This window comes from Xiphophorus hellerii, chromosome 20, assembly GCF_003331165.1.
Source record: "Xiphophorus hellerii strain 12219 chromosome 20, Xiphophorus_hellerii-4.1, whole genome shotgun sequence".
Classification (NCBI taxonomy): domain Eukaryota; kingdom Metazoa; phylum Chordata; class Actinopteri; order Cyprinodontiformes; family Poeciliidae; genus Xiphophorus; species Xiphophorus hellerii.
In genome coordinates this window covers 26,398,507-26,414,292 of record NC_045691.1, presented here as the reverse complement: position 1 = coordinate 26,414,292, position 15,786 = coordinate 26,398,507, and the positions used below count along the sequence as shown (strand labels likewise).

At 40.8% G+C, this 15,786-nt stretch overlaps 2 protein-coding genes across 2 annotated transcripts; one reads left to right on the top strand and one right to left on the bottom strand.

Annotated features, from left to right (window-relative positions):
• Positions 1-583: 583 nt before the first annotated feature.
• cdh27 (cadherin 27) lies at positions 584-13,720 on the top strand. Its single transcript, XM_032550428.1, has 16 exons — positions 584-714; positions 1,043-1,165; positions 1,363-1,512; positions 2,287-2,431; positions 2,519-2,682; positions 3,006-3,137; positions 5,239-5,421; positions 5,521-5,837; positions 6,450-6,592; positions 6,670-6,894; positions 6,973-7,191; positions 7,276-7,397; positions 7,475-7,537; positions 7,616-7,699; positions 11,391-11,606; positions 11,688-13,720. The coding sequence occupies exons 1-16, from the start codon at positions 694-696 to the stop codon at positions 11,925-11,927; spliced, it is 2,547 nt and encodes an 848-aa protein (XP_032406319.1). The 5' UTR covers positions 584-693; the 3' UTR covers positions 11,928-13,720.
• LOC116711056 (protein LSM14 homolog B-like) lies at positions 11,903-15,615 on the bottom strand. The gene is made up of 8 exons (XM_032550429.1): positions 15,278-15,615; positions 14,995-15,158; positions 14,040-14,166; positions 13,748-13,936; positions 13,441-13,515; positions 12,692-12,832; positions 12,489-12,618; positions 11,903-12,403 (listed from the first exon to the last, which is right to left on the bottom strand). Exons 1-8 carry the CDS (start codon positions 15,402-15,404, stop codon positions 12,247-12,249), a joined length of 1,110 nt encoding a protein of 369 aa, XP_032406320.1. The 5' UTR covers positions 15,405-15,615; the 3' UTR covers positions 11,903-12,246.
• Between the last annotated feature and the right edge of the window lie 171 nt (positions 15,616-15,786).

Genomic DNA, 15,786 nt, shown 5'->3' with positions numbered 1-15,786 from the left:
TAGCTGAGGATAATACATGACTAATAATTTTTTTTATAGAAATAAGTTTAAATCAAAAAAGTACAGCATATTCATCCTCAAGGACGTGCACTGATAGAAACTTGGTGGTGGTAGAGCACTTGCTCTTTCTCCTCTAAAAGTGCCCTTTTGACTTTATTTAATTTTTCTACAGTGTGTAGTGTGTGGCCTAAGACAGCATTTCTGGGTGTTGAAGCTTATTTTACCAGAGCCCCATATTTTTGTAATTTAACCTGGCAGAACTCCGTTTGCTCCCAAATATGCAAGTATTTTGTTATCCAATCTGACTGAACAAAGGGAAAAGGAAGAACATATCCCTCTTCTGTCTGATTTTTACTTCCTTAAAAATGTACAAATCCATTTCCTTTTAACAGCTGTGAGTTGTTTCCATGAAACTCATCATGCTAAACGAAACACTCCGCAAATAATTTGGCCCGACGCCACAGATGTATGCGTTATGCGCCCGAAACCTGATTGTCTGCTCAGTAATGGGAGCAGATCCCCTCCCCCGTGACGTCTTTAAAGCCATAATTTAAAAAAGATTGCAGGAAGTTGGAAGAGACAGAGACAGTTGTAACCTGTGACTGTAACATTATGCGGGTGTGTGTGAAGGCTGGAGTCCAGGTTTATTGTCAACACACACACACTCTGAGCTGCAGGGACTAAACAAGCATCATGCTTCTCTTACCCCTGCTGGTATGTAGCACCTGTACTAAAGATTTCAGGCTTTACTCAAGAGGTTCTGCTTTACATAAGTTTATCTTTTGATTCTGATTTAAGTTTGAATCTTGTTTTCTTTTAGGAAACTTAGATGTTTTAAATGTTGTTAAGCAATTTTTTTTGTGTTTGTTTCTGGTTACGTTAACTAAAAAGAAATACTTCAAGCTACTCAGAGAAAATATTTCCAGTCGGCCTTTTTCTTTGTCACTTGACAGACAGAAAGCGTGTAGCAGAGCAGGAATAGTTGGCGCGTAGACGCCGGCTTTCACTGCCCTACAGGTTTGTTTGGCTCTTTATCTTTCAGATATTTTTGCTGCCTGGTCCGTCATGCACAGCGGCGCAGAGCCGCCAGAAGAGAGCCTGGATCATCGACTCTTACGAGATAGAAGAAGGGCACCCGGGGCCCTTCCCTTACGTGTTGGGCAAGGTAAAGAAGTCTTTCTTCACGTGAAAAAACAAGGTGCAAACGAATCGACAATCCTCTTCTTGAAAACACAGGATCTACCAGCAATGCAACTCAGCTATTTTCACTGCAAATACAGGGATATGCTTTAAACTTAATAACTTAAGGAAATGTTCATTCTTGTAAAAGCAGATTATAAAAAAACAAAAGTCGTGTTGCAGGTGACTATCGACCGCAAATATCAAGTACTCTTCGACCTGAAAGGCCAAGGAGTGGACAAGGACCCGAAGGGAGTCCTCAGAATCGAAGAGTCGACGGGCAGGATTCTTGTCTATCGGCCGGTGGATTTCGAGGAGTGCCAAGTGCTAAAGGTTAGTTTTTTACAGACCTTACAAAAAAAATTCCCGGACGGCCAACAACTTCTGCATTTCAGCAGGCGTCAGAATTTGCACCTCAGGGACCGTGATCCATGAACTTTTCAGTTTCTCACTCATACCAATCTGCTATATATTTTGTAGAATAAATGTGTTTTTGTTTTAGTTGGACTTAACTGGGATCTCAGAGCATATCCTGCACAAAGGGAAAAATAATGGATAATTGTTATTGCGAAATTCAAAACGATTTAGCCGAAATAAAGTAGCTTGAAGTTGTTTTTTTATTTTTATTTTTTCAAATTTTAAAATAAAAATGTGTATTGTTTTTTTATTTGCACTTTTGGATGAGAAAGTCTAATTATAACCAAACATGCATGGATCCTACAGGACCATACCTGCATACTGCAAAAAGTATGGACGCATAGAAATGTGTTGATTCATTTTGCCCTACAGTACATAGCTGGAAAGATGTCTTCATTTTTGATAATATATTTGCGCTAAGCAAAAATTGATTCTCTTTCAAGCAATAATATAACCAAAATAATAAATTTGCCCAGTTTGAATTTAAGCCTTTAGACTATTTTGGTAGCTTTGAAAGCTTTCCTTCTAATTGACTAACTTGGATAAACAAATTGATTTGTAGGTGCAAAACTGCTTGGTCTAAATGTGGTCTTGACTTAGAAATATCTGCATCTAATTGGTGGACAGAATCAGCATTTTATGAAGTCTTTTGTTTACTTTTGGTAACTTTGGTTCTTTGTGGATGTGTAGCTAAGTTTTGCAGCCAAGAAGCCGGAGGACCATTCGATTGACACTCAACTAGGAGTTGAGATTGCAATTCGAGACATCAATGACAACCCGCCACTCTTCGAGGAACCTCTGTATGAAGTCACGGTGGATGAGGCTCTTTCTCAAGGTAAAACGGTTGAGCAGGCCTCCTGTTTTTTTTGTTGTTTTTTTACTCTGTTCTAAGCCTTTTTTAAAAATCATTGATCCTCTGCAGGCTCTCATCTCCTCACCGTATTAGCCTTTGACAGAGATAAGCCAAATACCCGCAACTCAACTTTCCACTATGCCATCAAATCGGTTTCCCCAGAATCTTCGAACATCGAATTCATCCTCGAAGAAACTGGAGCGCTGTCATTTAAAGGCTGTTTTGATCACGAGGTAAGACACTCCCTTTTTCTAAATGGATAAGGAATAGTTACATTGAAAGGTAAACAATAGCACAGCTATTTCAAGTTTGCCTAGATCGTGCCTGATAAGAAAACTATTCACAAGATGTGGTATGTATCCCAGCATTGAGGGTGTGCTCACTCTGAATACTGTCTGACAATACAGAACGAAAATTACCTGGAGGGAAAACCTTTTTTCTGCTGCGTCGCTCTTTATCTTTGTCTGAGGGAGGAGCGCAGAATTCCAGAGAAAAATACCTTTTTCTTTCCTCCACACCCTTTATGCTAACAAGGGTGTCTCTTCTTACATCATAGGTGGCCAGCAAGCACACGTTGGTGATAGAGGCTATAGACCATGGTGAGGTCGTCCAGTTGTCCAGTTCAACTACAGCCATCATCTATGTGGAGGACGGTAATGACCACCTTCCAGTCATCACAGGTCGATCGGTAGGTCACCTTTTCCTTCTCCAGACTCAACACCCGGACGTTGTTATTGTGTCTTGTCTCTTGTCTTGTCTTGTCTCTATGCTGCAACTGCGAAGTAATTTCCCTGCTGGGATGAATAAAGTACTTCTATTCTATTCTATCAAACCTGCGTGGGTTTGAGACTGATCATCCTTGAGACATTCATGGGCTTTCAACCATGTTTCAACAAACGTTTAGAAGCCAACAGTGTTTAAATGTTTTCATAAAGACCTCTTACTCCTACTGGTTTCATAATTACTTTGACTTTCATTTTGGAGATGATGTTAAAACCAACTACCCTTTGGCGCCTTGCTATTGAGAAACAACTGCTTGCTGGAGGCATGGAGTGGACTCTGTTAAGTTTTCAATTTTACCCAGTTGTTGACTGTGAAGAGTGCCAAGTCACGCACGATGGCCGTTAATGTTAATTAAACGTTTGGAAGCATGGCCAACATAGACTGAACAGTTTTGTTCATTTCCTCCGCTGCCATTGCTAAAACAACAGGCAGACTACAACAGTGCAGAAAATTGGCGACCTTCTGTCGATTATTGGTCCGGTTGAAATTCTACCAGAATCAAGAGATGTTGCAAAGCCAGTGACATATACTGAGACCATAGGGACAGATGTGCGAAACCCTGAAATATTTTGTTACATTGGGATAATCTCACAATTAAAATTCTTAGAATAACCAGAGTTTAAATTTGCCTACAGTTAATTCAATTCAGTTTATTTATATTGCAACAAATGCCGTCTCAAGGCACTTAACAAAAAAAAAAATCTAAATTCAATCACACATGCATTTCAATTGATCCTAGTTATCAAACAAAGAAAAAAAATCCACAATAAGAAACCACAAATACATTTTTAACAAAATCAGTGTTGTTGTATCCAATTGCACTATTATGTTTCCAATATATGCAATTGACCCACAGATATCCATGACTTCATGTTTCGGGAATAAATCTGCATTGGACAAAAAGGCCTGTTGCTGTCTGCCATTAGGTTGGATAAGGGATCATGTTTATATTTTCAACACACAGTGAGGACTTAAAAGATTTTTAAAAAAGGAAAAAAAACATGTCCAAAGCTAAATAACTCAAAAAAAGAGTGTCATTAGGTGGGCAAAAATCTCCATGACAACCATTATTGATGCTATCCACATGTAAACTGGTGGGTTGGTAGTGATGCCATTTTTTTCTGTCCTACAAACACAGAAGAAAGCATATCGAGTTTGCTAAACGCTACAGGGACTTCAGCTGAAGTCCTGCGGTTAGGTCACACAAAGCTAATATTTCTGTTATATTATTGCACATCAGCCTTTTGCTTCAGGAAATGACACATCTACTTTACCTTCCGACACATCAAAAACAACCATTAATCATCATAAATGATGTATGTGAGAATGTGGCTGTTCTTACTTTTTTTTTTTGCCAGTTGTTTGATGATTCTTGCGTTGTGTGTGAATTGCGAGACCGTTATTTTTTGTTTTTGGGCATGTGCACCGACTGATGGCACCCTTTGAATTTCGTTGTCCTTGTGATAATGACAATAAAGATTTATCTCATCTTATCTCTTATCTTACATTTAAAACTGTTGCATGCATTATTTGGCCTCTGCCACGCCCAGACCTGTTGCCATTCCTTTGTCGATACATGTAGAATTTTCTAGACCCGCAGCTGACGTCCTCATATGCACACCTATGCAGCAAATGTTTTTCTTAAGTCAAGATGCAGCGAAAGAAAGAAAACAGTTGTGTGGACTTAGACTGAGCTTTTCGGCAAAAAACACTCTAACCCTAAGCCCAAAAGCAAGAATGAAGGTTTAGGGAAAAATACTTTTCCAATAAACATGACCAGCGCTGCACCCTACACCTGCACATTTTTTTAACCCAAACACATCAAACACACACAGTTTAGATACCTTGGCACTCAAGTCAGATAAATTCCAAGTCAGTATCTTTATGTGACGTGCTTTATGTGCTCCTGACTTTCTTAAGGTTAACATGTCTAGTTGGTTAACTTGAGACACTCCTATTTACCTCTGAATGTTTACCATCACCTTTACCTTGAATTTAAACAACAGGGCTCAGGCAAAGTGAAGGAAAACGAGTTTGGAGTCTCTCCTCTGCGCCTCCATGTGATGGACAAAGACATGACACAGAGCAAAGCCTGGAGAGCCAAATACACCATTCAAGGAGACAAGGGAGGATACTTCAAGATAGAGACAAACGCAGAGACTAATGATGGGATTTTGACTGTTGTGAAAGTAAGAAGTCTTTGTATTTGACGATGTTGCTTCTAATTTTTTGGATTTGACTCAAATGTTTTTGAAATGCAATTCAACTAAAAAGATTTTTTTTTTCAGCCATTAGACTTTGAAGATGGAGCAATGAGAGAGCTGAAGATATCGGTCGAAAATGAGGCGCCGTACTTCTCCTGCAAAGTGAAAAGGCGGCCGTCCGCGGGCCTGTGGGATGTTGATTTCACTGAAGAGCAAATCGGTGGCAAGAACATTCAGCATAACACCACAACAGTTGTCATCGAGGTAGAGGACGTGAACGACCCCCCGAAGTTTGTCGTGACCGTCAAAGAGGCCATCCTGAAGGAGGACGCGCCGATCGGAACCTGGCTGGAGACAGTGACTGCTGTGGATCGAGATGCCACTGCTTCAAGATACTTCATGTAAGGTGGCTCTTTTTGTAAATATGGGGAGCAATGGCCAACAGCTTTGAGGTTATAGAGTTTAGTGTGTTTGAACAATCTGCAAGACAATTTGTAAAACAAAACCTAGAGAGAGATGCGGAAAACTGAAGAACTATGAAGTCCAGCTTCAAAGGAAAGTTGCGTTGTGGATTCGGCTTCTTCTCTGCCTCCCATTAGACCAAGTTCAGGAACCAGGCAAAATGACAATCGTTGTGGACTTTTCCAGAATGGACAGACTGCCAGCCAGCCCCTTGCTCAACAGTCACTCAGAACTCCCCCTCGAAGGAATATTATGTATAAACGTGTCCCTAAAACCCCAGTATAAACCTTAGCTTCAAATTCAAAACCACCATCATTCAGCTCAAAGTTGTGAAGAATGTGACCTACATTCATGAACGCAGGCATTCAGAGCACTGGCCATCACTGGGAGGGAGGTAATGGTAGTGTGGTAGGTGTGCTAGGAAGCAACTGCCAGGGCGTCATTTATGTCACGATCACAACTGTTCATGTATTCGGATTGTTCTGAACATTTGCATTTTGAATTTCAATTTAGCATCTTCTTGCATTAAAGTGCGTTGCGTTTGTCAACAGCTACAAAGTGGGACACGATCCAGCAGGCTGGATGAATATCAATCCCCAAACTGGGAACATTACTACCAGAAAGATGGTGGACAGGGAATCCGTCCATGTTGTCAACGGCGTTTACACCCTGATGCTGCACGCAGTGGATAAAGGTAATCACAATTTCTATAATTCTCATTGTAGCATTAAATATCTCCATTGTGAAAGCACTATTTTCTACTTTTAACAGGTGAGCCACCAATGACAGGCACAGCTACACTGCAGATCCACCTTATTGATGTGAATGACAATGTACCAAAACTGGACGTGAACCATGTGGATGTCTGCATGTCCGACGGCCAAACTCCAACCAACATCTCAGCCAATGATCTAGACGGTGCTCCGTATGGAGGGCCTTTCAACTTTGAGCTGCTTGGGAACGTCAAAAGACGATGGAAACTGGATCCATCTTACGGTAAAACTGTGATAAAATGTAGAACAATCTCACAGCGACACAATCCAACCTCAAAGAGCTTTGCTTTTGTTCTTGTAGGTTTCACAGCTGGCCTGGTGAGGGATTCTAGTGTACCTGGTGGTCTTTACACTCTTAGAGTGAAGGTGTCAGACATGCAGGGGACTTATGGCATTTACTGGCTGAACGCCACCGTGTGCTCCTGCTCGGTGGTACGCCACTGCCGCAATCGGAACTCTGGGACGATTAGCAGCTACGGCGCTGCAGGCATCGCACTGGTTGCAGTGGCTTTATTCTTGCGTAAGAAATGAAAGCACTTATCTTTAGACCATCCTGGAAATGTGACAACTCCTGAAAAATGACTTTTATTTTATTTTTTTGCAGTGGCGCTGTTGGCTGCATTTCACATCTCCTGCAAAACAGTGTTTATCCCCGCATATGTAGACTCTGAGGTTAATGGAATCCTAGTGACTTCAAACACTGAAGCACCAGGGAGTGAGATTGAGGTTACACATGAAAAACACTCAAAAATTTGACTTATTTTAGTACAAATCTCATGAACTGTTTCTTGTTTCTTGCAAAGTTAGGGGAATTGCCACTTCATGCCCAATCTGAAAACTTGAGGTTTACGCAAGACAATCGGAAAGTAGGTAGAGAGGAAATTACTTTATTTTTTCAAGTCAGTCTATAAAGTTTGACTGATGTTTGTCTCTCACTTCCACAGGGTAGAGGAGACAGGTTCAAAAGTAACGACTCATTGAGGTACGGGACGAGAACTATATCCAGGAGCAGTAAACACTGGAGCAAGGTAATCTGCTCCTTCTGAGATTCGCATCTACACATCTCGACTTCTTGGCCAACGGCTACTTCTTCCTCATAAACACATGCTACTTGTAGTTTTGCCTTTCAAAAGTGAGATTGCGAGATTCTGTTTCTAGGTTAAAATTAATATCTCACCTGTAGTAGACGACTCTTAAAGTAACATAGATAAATGTGCGGCAAATTAGCGGTATTGTAGAGGGCCGCACTGGGTTAACGCGGTGAATGTCAAACTGTCCGACGCGTGTTTCATTATACTCCAAGTCGCTTCAGGTTGTTGTTGCAATCATCAATTTATTCCACTTGAATGTCATACTTCAGACTTTACAAGGACTGACACATACTGACCAGGCTAAACCATACGATGTGGCTAACAATAAGCGACATTACAACACGGTCAACAGAAATTATGACCACCACCGGCGCACCCGCTTCCTCATACATACAAATCAGCGCGCCAGTATGGCTCCCATTCATACCTTAGTGACAGTCACGCCCACCTCGACACACCCACCACCCAAGTGTCAAAGCCGTGTGCTCCTGCCACATCAGTAATTGCTCATTTCAATCATAAGGCTCTTACAATAGATGCATAGATCCAGAATGGTTATTTTCAGAGGCTGAAGCCAACAGTGAACACTATTTTATGAACGTTAGTGCATTCTCAATGTTTGAATTAGGTGTTTGCATATTTTTTCAGCTTTATTGTACTAAATTTCAAACAGAGATCCTGCTTTTTTTGTGGAGAGCATAACTGTTAAACCCAAAATTATTCATATCCCTGGCAGATTTAGATTCGGGTTCCTTTTTGATCAGCAGAGAACTTTCTTGTTTTTATGAAATATTTCTCAAAAAATAAAAATAGGTCTCCAATTATAAATAGCATATCACAACTTAAAACAATTATTTGTATTAAGCCAATCAAACCCTTATAATTGCTAACCAGCCTTTGCATTTTTTGTGGATATTGTTTCTTGAGCTCCATGTCTTTGATTTTGGAGAGTCTCGTTGCCATCACCCTAATGTTTAGTTCAATCTCCGGATTCAAATAAATGCTGTGGCTCAGCCAATTAAGAAGTTTCTCTTCCAGTTCGCTTAATGTAAAATAAAAATACTATAAATTCAAATCTTCCAGGGGTATGAATAGTTTTAAGCTCAACTGTAATGGCTAGATGTTACACAATATGACCAATTCAACATAAAACAATTAGCCACTGACATTAACGGCACTTAAGTTACCAGCAACTTTCAACAATAGCACATGTACATTCAACACTCAACTCCATACTGGGCAGCAGGGCCGTGCAGAGACCTTTGGAGGGGCAGGGGCTCAAAGTTAAAAAAGGGGCACATTGAACAAGATCTTAAAACACCGAACAACAACACAGCAACAACCCATGTTGATCAAGAATTTAATTGGATCCTATTATATCATTGCCATCATGCGGAGAAATGCAAAGCAAACATAGTCTATATTTTCCCCAACAGGTATAAAGTTGCTGTTTCTGCTGCTGACAGTCCTGGAGGGCTGAGCTGATCTGAGACTGTAGCTGTTAAACAGACCAGAGGAGAGAAGGTCAAAGGTTATGAAGTTATGAAATAAGCTAATTTGCTACCTTTCTACTAATTAAGCCCTAATAATATCTATTTAACCTCTAGAACAACCTGGCTGCAGACTGATTTATAGATCAAAAAAAGCTCAAAGAGGTTAACTCTATATAATAGTTTGATGTTAAACCTCTAGATCTAGAATTATAATACTGGGATATCAAGACAAATAAAACTCAGTAGCTGCTGGTAGGGGCCTCCAGACATTCAGGGGCCCCTAGAAATGGTTTAATTGTAACACAGACCATAGAGCTAAACCTGTAGCATCATTTATAGAGAATAACAATGTTATTACATTTTATTTAATGCATTCAGCAGAGAAAAAAAAGTACATTTAGGATTTAATTAGGAAGTTTACTTTGTAAAAGTTTAAAGAATCGTCTTGATAGTTTGATTGTTGTGTTACCATGGCTACAATATGGTGTAATCTTTGTGTTTGAATTGGGTTTGTTCATAAATACATCACAGCAAATAACCAATAATCAGTGATTGATTTTGAACTGGGCCAATAAACCTGGTCTCCCTCTCACAGATTCACCTGATCTGTATTTAAACATGTTAGTGATGCTGAGGTTCTTAGTAGGACGGGTTCCGGGGGGTTCTGTCTGAGGCCCCATATTACTTTGGGCCGGCCCTGAATGAAGAGCCGCTGCGATGCGCATCTCTGGAATCTACCTGGAATCCACCTGGAATCTACCTGGAATCCCCCGGTGGCCCCTATGTCAGTCCCCCGATTCTTTGGGGACATTTTGATTAATTTAATTGTGGCATGTTTGGCTTTTTGCTGCGGTTCTAATTATTGCTACAATATTTTCTCTCATGTTTATTTTCTGAACTCTAAATGGGCCGAATCTTCCTTTAACACTTGAGGTTCTGCAGTAATTTCTATTTACAGCCGCGAACCTCCAGCCCAGATCCCGTCAGCAGCGGCTTTAACCCGCCTGGTAGAAACGTAAAGGAGAAGCAGAGCGAACAGAGAGCATGTGGTACCAGGTGGTACCGGGGCTTTGAGCTGCGTCGTGGTGACAGTCGGTACCGTGTCTTATATCAGGATGTCTGATATAAAGACAGACATTCTTTATAGCAGTCGGTGGGACCGACTCAAGCTGCCTGTAGAGAACCGGGTCTTTAGCAGAATGATGAAGTTAAAGTCAGAAGTTGAAGCATTTCTGTGTTTAGAGGCAAGGCGGGTTTTGTCCCGCTATTGCAAGGACGATTATGAAAATATAAATAGAAACAGTTTTTCTAACGTTATCAGACCTACGTTTTTATTCACAAAACAAGGTAAAAAATATTCTTGGCCATAATTTGATAGAGGGCTCAGATGCGCCCCCTCCTCCTCACCATGGACCCGGAGTCTGAACAACATGGAGGCTCTGAGAGTCATTAGACTGAGGGCAGCCAGACTAGTTTATTTTGCTAAATTATATTTAGCTAAATATTATTGCTGAGGGACACAAGCAGGCCTTCTGACACACAGATAAAGAAAAAACTCAAAAAGGGCACTAGGGGCATCAAGGATAAAAGGGGCAAGGGCTCAAGCCCCCTTCCCCCCCCTCTGCAGCAGACTGCCTGCTGGGCAGGACGTCCCAACAGACGTCCAACTCACACCAGGTCACTAAAAGCAATTTTGGCAAAATAAGTTTGAGAAATACTGCACTGCGACAGACTGGCGACCTGTCCAATGTGTACCCTGCCTCTCGCCGGAAACATTCGCTGGAGATGGGCACCTGCACCCCTCCTGACCCCGCTATGGACAAGGGTGTTAGAAAATGGATGGATGGATGTTTCATACATTAAGATGGTCATCACCCCGTCTCCATCCTCCAGTTCCTGTATAAATAACACGATCCAAACACTGCAACAGTTTAAAGGTTTATCCAGTGATAGGAGTTGGATTAAAGACTATAGATTAGGCATCAACTTGTGCTTCCAGGACAAACCAATCTGACTGAAATTAGGATGCCAAGACAGATTCCAGCCAAGATACTAAGGCCTTATGACCTCTTAGCATAACCCCAAATGTAAAATTCCTGGGTCATTTCATTAAAAGAAACTTCTCACTTTTTAAGACTGAAGAACGGAACAATGCCCTGCGACAGACTGGCGACCTGTCCACAGTGTACCTCGCCCCCCCCTCAAAACGGTCACTGGAGATGAGCACCAGCACCCTTCTCAACCCCACCAGGGACAATGGCGTACAGATGATGGATGGATGGAAGGAAGAATGCAAGGCCAAGTTAAACTACCAGGCGATTTATGAAACACAACCTCTCTACCTTCAGCGGGTTAGTATCACAAAACGCTCCAAAACCTGAACATAAATTAGCCCTTACAACTTCCCTTTTTTCTTCTCACCCCCCCCACAGAAGCTCTCTTCTTTCCAGAAACCAATGGCCGAACTGCTCGATTATGAACCTCACCTCTACGCAGAGGAGGGGGAACCCAACAGTCCTGCAGATCTGGATTACCTCGACATTCCTGATGAGCATGGTTCACTTCATGAAGTCCTTGAGAATTTAGGCCCACAGTTTAGTGAACTGGCTGCCTGCGTGTTACAAATCACAACCACAGGGACTAGAACCACCTTTACACAACATAGAGTTTAATAGCGACTGTTGCACATTTCTCCACTTTTAATCTTTTACAAGGAGCAGAAAAAAAAAATCCAATGCCAAGAAAAATAGTTTCAAGACCATTCGAGTTACACATAAGTACATAGATCAATACACTAAACAGAAATGCTATCCTGATCCAGGGACAGTCAATACTGCCTGCTTCTAGTACACAGCTGCTGGATTAAAAAGAAATCGCTCCCATTTCATGTAAACAAGCCAAAGCTTAAATATTAAATTAAATTACTTAGGTGAAGTCAGAGAGATTGATTTAAAGTAGAAAACATTTACAGTAGCATTAACAAAAATGTTTTCACACCCTCCCACTGCCAATCTTGGCAAGGGTTTGCCCATCTGTGCTGCCCTCTGCTTTGCGCCCACGTCCCCTGAATCCTCTCCCCCTCAGAAAGCGACCAGGGACTCCAAATGTTTCCATGTTCAGCTTCTTCTCCTCAGCCCAGGTAGTTCTTCTATAGAGGTCACGTTGGGCGAAAATTAAAAATAAGACTAGCACAGAGCAAACTGGTACAAATGCAGAGTGCCAGATTATAGTACCTGGGTTTAGGGTCTGCTGAGAAGTTGTCAAAGAAACATTTAGCTTTGTTATAATACTTCTCTGCAAGAGTTTCCTCCTGTAGCTCATGTTTTGAGTGCTGGTCCTCCCAAGACTCCAGTTTCTCACCTGCTAGACAAAGAAAAATAAAGTCAACTTTTTTTCCCCCAGTTTTACCAATCTGACAAAGATGACCTAAACTTACCTTTCACCTCCTTTGTCAGATGATCTTTAAACTGAGCATTCGCAGTTTCAAAATCAAAATCTGCCTCAAACTCCAAAGCTGTGACTTTAGAGTTTTTCGCCAAGAGCTGGCCACGACTTCTGGTCCTGGCCCTGCGACTGCCTACGAATGCGCATCAGAACCAACTCAAATTTGACTGTTTTAAACTGGCAACAACTTCACCCTGGAAAAAAGTTTCCCCGGTTTATTTCCTTCTGTCAAAAGAAGCATCACCACATCAAGTTGGTTCTACCTGCCTGAGACTTAAAGGCTTTACTAGAGCGGTAACCATGACGTGAAGAGTGCAAAATAAAAGGATTTTTTCCCCTGTTTTTTAATGAAAACATGCTCTACAACTGCTTTGTTTTCACACCAACTCCATACCACTGCAAGGCATTTTAAATTTGATGGATTTTCATGCAACATACACACACACCTTTCAAAAATAAGTGTCATAGCTTAACCTGCAAGTATGTCAGACTTCACAGAAAGCCTTACCCAAAAACTGGCTTTCGTATATTTCCGTGATCGCTTTACGTTCACACATACAGACCTGGCATAAATGGAGCAGCTTTTTTTTGTCATGTTTTAGAATGAATTAAAGTATTTGTAAAAAGGTTTTGTAGAAATGGCTAAAAGAAAATAAAAATTAGGATGTGCCCACCTCTGAAACAGAGGAGCACATCCTAAATCTGAGGGAAGGGGAAAAAAAAAAAAAGGGCATTTCATACCTTGTTTTTGTCTCGTTTTCTGATCATCAGAACTTTGGCCTTGTACCTTTGCTGCGGCTGATTTTGATGCTTGACCTGAAGAGCAAAAAAAGGAAAAAAAAAAAAAAAAACTTTTCCAAGTTGCTTGGTGCAATGGCAGTTGTGTCCTGGCTTCAGAGTAGACATATTTATTTTTAATTAAACTAAAAACAGGGAGTTTACAAGTGATTCAAACTGGAGCCATTCAGATTTTTTTTTCTGTGATTGTCATGTGTGATGTGAATAAAATTATTGGAGTTATTATTGGTGAAAGTTTGATTCTGCTTACTGGTGGGAACATTCTCCTTCTCAACCCGCGAAGCATCTCGTGGGGGGCCCCTAGACGGACGAACAGGAATCCTGCTCTGCGGTGGGGTTGGAGCCTTTCCCCTCCTCTGTGCGGCTGTGGTCAAAGGCACGGTTTGAACCGCCTGCTCCACCATAGGTGCCCTTCTGGCTGTACAATGAAGTACTGGCACTAGGGGACCAAAAAAAAAAAAAAAAAAAAGAAATGAGTTATCTACAGGCACATAACCAAAAAAAAACTCAGCTCTAAATCTTCAAGATGGAAGGTTCTGTACTTGGGTCTAAAGCTGCATTGTACTGCTGAGCCAGCAGAGAGCCAGCAGCCAGTTGGTTAAAGGTGGGCATCATTTCTCTGCATGGACTCCAACGTGGGTGGTATCCAGAAGATGAGCCCATGGATGACTGAGTTAAAAAAAAATAAAATAATGCTAAATTGCTAAGTATAATTTCTATAGATAAAATTCAAAACTGGAAACACAGCAAGCTTACCTAAACAATTTAAGAGAAAGCTTATTAAATAGGAGTCAATTTTAAGGCTAGATAAAAGTTCATGCTGGAAGCAAAAATTGGAAGTACTTTAAAAAAAAAAAAAAAATTTCCCAGTTTTAAAGACTTTTTTTTGCTGCGTTCGTTCATGCTACAAATTAAACACGCCTCCTCCCCACCTTCTTCAAACCAGACAAAATTAGTGTCAATCAACTCACCTACGTTTGTGCAGCAAAATTTTTTTGTTCGAGCTGCTTTGGCTTTGAAAATATTAGTGAAAATTTAAAGGTCAGAATGTCAACCAGCCCCCTCACTTTCACTAAATCAAAATCGCCTTTAAACTTTCATTAATATCTTCAAAGCCAAAGCAGCACAAACAAAAAAAAATTTGCTGCACAAACATTTGACACCAGCTTCGTCTGATTTGAAGAAGGTTCCTCCCTCTTCCACATTTGGGCCACTCAGACTGCCACGTAAAAGTCAGAAGTAGATTCATATGGACAAACAGAAAAAATGCATTTCCCCACTATGTAAACATTGAACATAGCCTTAGATGTTTGGGTTAACAGTGAAGTTGGTTTGAACCATTTCACAATAGATTGTAGCACATGAAATTTACACTTTTTAAAAAACATATACATTTAAAATGACAACTGTGTACACATTAAGTATCAGAATGTGGCACTCTTGGCCTTCCATACCATTATCGAGCCTATACGGCTGCGGGCTAATTACCTAGCATACCTGAACAATGGCAGGATCTCGGGGTAGTCCGTGGTGTGGTTTTGGGGGTTCAGACACAGTAATATCTTTGATATCACTTCCTCTGAATATTATATATTCAAATATCTCATCTTTTGAAGGCACTGGTCTCTCCGTGTGCCGGTCCTCTGTACCAAAGGATTTAACTGGTTGAAGAAAGCGTACGTTTCTTTAGAATATATACCAAATAACCGACGAAAGCTGACGAAAAGAGGAGTTAAGAAGTAGTATATTAAAATATTAAATAAGCCGTATTTACACATACCTTTGGCCAAAGTAACGGTGGACCTCTCCGTGTCCACAGAAGACAGTATGCCTTCATATCGAATCTGGGCCTTTGAAATCAAACTTATCTTACTGCCAATATAAGGAGTTCCACCTCCGGCACTCATAGTTGCAGTTTTTTTTTTTAAATGAAATAAACGAAGCAGTAAACAATAAGTGAATAGCTTCAAACAGACATGAACTGCTTTATGTGCAATTACTGTGCACCTGTGCGCTTTATAGGGTCGAATCTGCTCGCAGATGAACGAGCCACCTGTGCTGAAGCCAGGGTTAGTTTGTTTAGCTCTCCAGCGTACACCGACACAGACGTTAAGAAACGATTTGCGATTTGTTTATTAAATCAACGACAGACATAGGACAACTTCTATTTGTGAACATGGTCCTTTAACGTTGACAAATAGAATGTAAGAAATTGGCAGAACTTTATTGTTTTAGACATAAATAAACAAATAGTGACACACTGTATCTATTGCAAGATTAAAAACAGAC

Bases quoted from the DNA above. Each gene is read 5' to 3' on its own strand.
- cdh27 (XM_032550428.1), top strand. From the start codon at position 694: ATGCTTCTCTTACCCCTGCTG. The intron at 5,422-5,520 runs GTAAGAAGTCTT...TTTTTTTTTCAG, and splicing joins GGATTTTGACTGTTGTGAAA to CCATTAGACTTTGAAGATGG. The intron at 7,700-11,390 runs GTAATCTGCTCC...TCACTTTTTAAG, and splicing joins GCAGTAAACACTGGAGCAAG to ACTGAAGAACGGAACAATGC.
- LOC116711056 (XM_032550429.1), bottom strand. From the start codon at position 15,404: ATGAGTGCCGGAGGTGGAACTCCTTATATTGGCAGTAAGATAAGTTTG. The intron at 15,159-15,277 runs GTATGTGTAAAT...TTCTTCAACCAG, and splicing joins CACCGTTACTTTGGCCAAAG to TTAAATCCTTTGGTACAGAG. The intron at 12,404-12,488 runs GTACTATAATCT...TGACCTCTATAG, and splicing joins TCAGCAGACCCTAAACCCAG to AAGAACTACCTGGGCTGAGG.